The 1383-nt window shown below is 29.1% G+C and overlaps 1 protein-coding gene across 1 annotated transcript in view; it reads right to left on the reverse strand.

Annotated features, from left to right (window-relative positions):
- The window catches only part of LOC101489716 (uncharacterized), a 2190-nt gene extending 1155 nt beyond the window's left edge, over positions 1 to 1035 (reverse strand). Inside the window, 1 exon segment of the mRNA XM_012719879.3 lies at positions 1 to 1035. This exon segment is cut by the window's left edge and continues 19 nt beyond it. Coding sequence (XP_012575333.3) covers positions 1 to 713 — 713 coding nt within the window. The 5' untranslated portion in view covers positions 714 to 1035.
- Between the last annotated feature and the right edge of the window lie 348 nt (positions 1036 to 1383).

Consider the following 1383-nt stretch of genomic DNA (forward strand, 5'->3'; position numbering starts at 1 on the left):
CTTTCCCTAGCTCTTGCTCTTGCCTTTCCTCTTAAATCTTTCATTTTTGAAGTTTCCTTAACTACCCTTTTCATTTTTCTCTCTTTATTATCAATCATATCTTCACATGATGAAGATGAGAAACTATCATCATCATTATTAACATCATCATTAGCATCATAATCATCAACATTAGCACTAGGGTTCTTGCTTATTGTTAGTTCCTCAATTGCTTCTTTTGATTTGTTGAAGAGCCATTCAAGTGTGTTACTAGCTTTGTCAAACCCTAACATATCTTGAAGATCAAAGAACTTTCTAGCTATCTCAATTGACAATCTTACCCTTCTATCTCTTAAACCTTGAGATGTGTGAATCTTGCTATGTCTATCTTTCTTAGCTGGTTTCTTAACTTGTTTTTTTGTAAGCAAATTGGTGAAACCATATGAAGAACCATGATGATGACTTAGATCTTGTTTCAACATTGTAGCATAATCTGAAACAGCCCAATTTGTTAAGGATTCAGGAATTGGAACATGGTGATGTGTTGTTTGTGTGTAAGGAATAGTAATAACTGGATCATGAAGAAAAGTGTTCATATTGTTGTTGTTGTTGTTGTTTGTGTTTGAAGAGGCATTTTCAGGGGTAAGAAAAGTAAAAGGGGGGTATGAATGTGAAGAAGATGAAGAAGTATAACAAGGGTAAGGACCTAAAGAGCAATAAGTTGAAGGAAACATTTGATTTTTGAAAAAATGGAGGAAAACCCTAGTTTATTTGTTTCACAACAAAATAGAAACACAATGAGTGTACCTATGTTTCTATAGGATATAGTGAAGTAGCTTCCTCAAAAAACACTTTTTTACACAAGATATTAATTACTTTTGAGTAGAAAAGGACTAGTTACTAGTTAAGTCCTATGACACATTGAAGAAGAGAAAGAAAGTAGTTTGAAACAAGAGTTTTCATTTTTGCCAATGATATGGAAAGTGAGATTTGGTTTGTATAGTTTCCATTGTAAGAAGAATGAGACTCCATATTTATCTGGGTGTGCTGGACAAGAGCTCATGGGTGTGTGTACTATACAGGAAAGAGAGAGAAAAAATAATAGTAGTATTAAAAATGATAATAATAATAATAATAATAATAATAATAATAATAATAATAATAATAATAATAATAATAATAATAATAATAATAAAATAAGAATAAAATAATTTAGTGTTGTATGTGATGCTAATCCTAAATTATAATTTGTTAAGTAGATTAGGTCAAATTCAAAATGTTCTCTATATATTAATGAAAAACTAATAAATTATTGCTTATAAAAAAAAATTTGTTTGTCTATTTTTTAAGGACATTCTTTGTTACTTACAAGAAATTAGAGTATTATGGATAATATAATATAAA

Source organism: Cicer arietinum, chromosome 3, assembly GCF_000331145.2.
Source record: "Cicer arietinum cultivar CDC Frontier isolate Library 1 chromosome 3, Cicar.CDCFrontier_v2.0, whole genome shotgun sequence".
Classification (NCBI taxonomy): domain Eukaryota; kingdom Viridiplantae; phylum Streptophyta; class Magnoliopsida; order Fabales; family Fabaceae; genus Cicer; species Cicer arietinum.